Genomic DNA, 2,651 nt, shown 5'->3' with positions numbered 1-2,651 from the left:
CTCGGCCTCCCAAAGTGCTGGGATTACAGGCTTGAGCCACCGCGCCCGGCCGCCCGGCCTCATTTTACTTTTCTAAAATTCGAGGCGAAATTCACATAGCATGAAATAAGCCACTTTCCGGTGAACGACTCAGTGGTGTTTAGCACCTCGCAGTGCTGGGCCACCATCACCTAGTTCCAGAACATTCTCATCAGCCCAAAAGGGAACATCCTACCTACGGAGCACCTGCTCCCCACTCCCTGTCCCCAGACCTGGACCACAGAGCTCCCTCCTTTCCCAGTGGCTTTGCCCGCCCTGGACGTTTCGTGTAAATGGGTTCACACAACATGTGACCTCCGCGTCTGTCCTGTCCCACTGAGCTTGATGTCCTGAAGTTCATCTGTGTTGTAGCATGTGTCAGAAGTGGATTCCATTTTATTTTATTTTACTATTTTATTTTATTTTATTTTATTTTATTTTATTTTAGAGACAGAGTCTTGCTCTGTGGCCCAGGCTGGAGTGCAGTGCTCAATCTCGGCTCACTGCAACCTCCACCTTCTGAGCTCAAGCAATTCTCCTGTCACAGCCTCCCAAGTAGCTGGGATTACAGGCGCCCGCCACCATGCCTGGCTAATTTTTTTGTATTTTTAGCAGAGGCGGGGTTTCACCACGTTGACCAGGCTGGTCTTGAACTCCTGACCTCAGGTGATCCACTCGTCTTGGCCTCCCAAAGTGCTGGGATGACAGGCTTGAGCCACCGCACCTGGCTTCTGGATTCCTTTTTATGGTTGAATCATAACCCAGTGCACTTTTGATTAAATTCAGGCTGAAATGGGCATGAACAGAGCCGCTGGTCCACCTCTCCTCGGTGCAAGCCCTGCCCCCAGTGACCTGCTCTGGAGCCATTCTAGGCCGTGGATGGGACCCCTGTGGTCAGCGTCCCAAGAGAGCAGACCCCGAGGGAAACTTGAGCTCAGAGAGGACAGGAGCTCCCAGCAGACCCTTCCGCTGACTGCTCCCACCCTGGGCAAACGCAGAGCCGGAGCCCGGAGCGCTGGAAGCTGGAACAAGAGGCCCTTTTCTGCTCTGCACAATGCCCCATTGTGCCCTTTGCAGGGAGAGCAGCTCAGCCCAGCGAGGGGAAGCTGTGCACAAAGGCTCCTTGTGACGGCAGCCCCACCTGAGGACAGCGCAGGGCCACACCTGACACAGCGCAGTCCCTCTCGGCGTCCGTCTCCGAGCAGGCCTGGCATCCAGACAGGGCCCGCTCTGCAGGCGTAGCCCGAGGGTGTGGGGCTCCCTGTTCCCCACAGAGGAGGGGAACAGTGTAAGCTCTGCTGGCCCTTCCTAAACTGGCCCCCAGATCATGAGGAGAGGTACGGGTGGTGGGTTCTGCAGAGGGACCTGGGTGCTGGGCGCCTGCCAGGGCCAACGGCTCCTGTAATCCCCAAGGCTCCGAGCCCTCAGGCACACGCCGTGCTCCCGGAGGCTTGGCCAGCATGTGGAGGATGTTTGCCTGTTTGCACCCATGGCAACATCTTTTACAGGGTCCCATTGCACAGCTGGACTCCTAAAGGGGTTTTCATAGAAAAGAAATGGAAACTAAAAATGAATTAGACCCTAAGATGTACAGGTATGCTATGACCCCAGCAACTCAAGGAGGCTGGAGGCTGAGAGGAAGCTCTGGCCACTGCTGCTCAGCCCTGGATTTGGGGACCTGATGTCCACAGTCAGTCCCTGCCCTCACAAGGCTCACACTACAGGTGGTGAAGATATAATTAAACAAGTTACAAAGACGGGTCATTTGACCATCTGAGTGACAATAATTTATATGCCAAAACACCAGGAACACTAGAGAGGCGAAAGACAAGAATACGTAAAAACAAAAACAAAAAGCCAGGACAAACATTTCCAATATACACAAAAGAACGATTTTTCATATGTAAAGAGCTCTGACGAATGAATAAGGAGAAACCTGCACTTCCACGATTTCCTTCCAAGTGCCCCACAGTTGATTCAATAACCCCTAGGTCTCCAATGCCTACTCTGGCCTCACACCCTTTCTTTCCTCTAAGGAATGCCTGTGACCTCAGCCTCTCCCCGCACCCACTTCGGATCAGCCCCCAGAACCCCCCTCCAGTCATCAGAATGTAGAGTTGCTGGCGTCCTCCTTCAGGTTCTGTTTGGGGCAATGGGCAGTTAGCCCTTCCCTCTTGAGTCCTGAGTCCCCCTCTTCCCCCACAGCTTGAAGTCCAGTCCCAAGGGCTGGCAGGAGCTGGGCTGTGCAAAGGCGTAAGGCTGGGAGGAAGGGGAGGGTGGGTCCCCCTAGCATTCCAGGCCCAGCCCTGCCTACTCTGTCCCTTTCTGGCTGCGACGATCGCCCAGCACCCTCCGCGGATACTGGGAGTGAGTGTCAGCTGTGAGGCAGGGGCACGCTGTGGCAGTACTGACAGGGTTCCTGCAGCCCACCTTCCCCAGGACAAGAGTTGGGAGGGAAGGCGCCTGGCTGGGGGAGGGCACCTGGGCCTCTGCAACGCGGACTGACGGAAGGCACGCGTGCACGCCCCAGTGAGTTCGGGTCGGGCGACGCGCACCACCTCCCAGGTACCCGGTCCCGCACCCTACCCGCAGCAGCGCCCAGCGAGGACTGCGAGGGAGGCAGGCTCCAGGCA

At 56.1% G+C, this 2,651-nt stretch overlaps 1 protein-coding gene across 1 annotated transcript in view; it reads right to left on the bottom strand.

The window, feature by feature from the left end:
• SOX8 (SRY (sex determining region Y)-box 8) overlaps positions 1-2,651 on the bottom strand; it is a 24,230-nt gene that overhangs the window by 13,880 nt on the left and 7,699 nt on the right. Inside the window, exon 2 of the mRNA XM_011967022.1 lies at positions 1,183-1,248. Coding sequence (XP_011822412.1) covers positions 1,183-1,248 — 66 coding nt within the window. The remainder of the gene's footprint in view (positions 1-1,182; positions 1,249-2,651) is intronic.

The sequence above is a fragment of the Mandrillus leucophaeus genome, unplaced genomic scaffold (genome assembly GCF_000951045.1).
Source record: "Mandrillus leucophaeus isolate KB7577 unplaced genomic scaffold, Mleu.le_1.0 Scaffold78, whole genome shotgun sequence".
NCBI classification, from domain to species: Eukaryota; Metazoa; Chordata; class Mammalia; order Primates; family Cercopithecidae; genus Mandrillus; species Mandrillus leucophaeus.
This window is presented reverse-complemented; position numbering and strand designations above follow the sequence as displayed.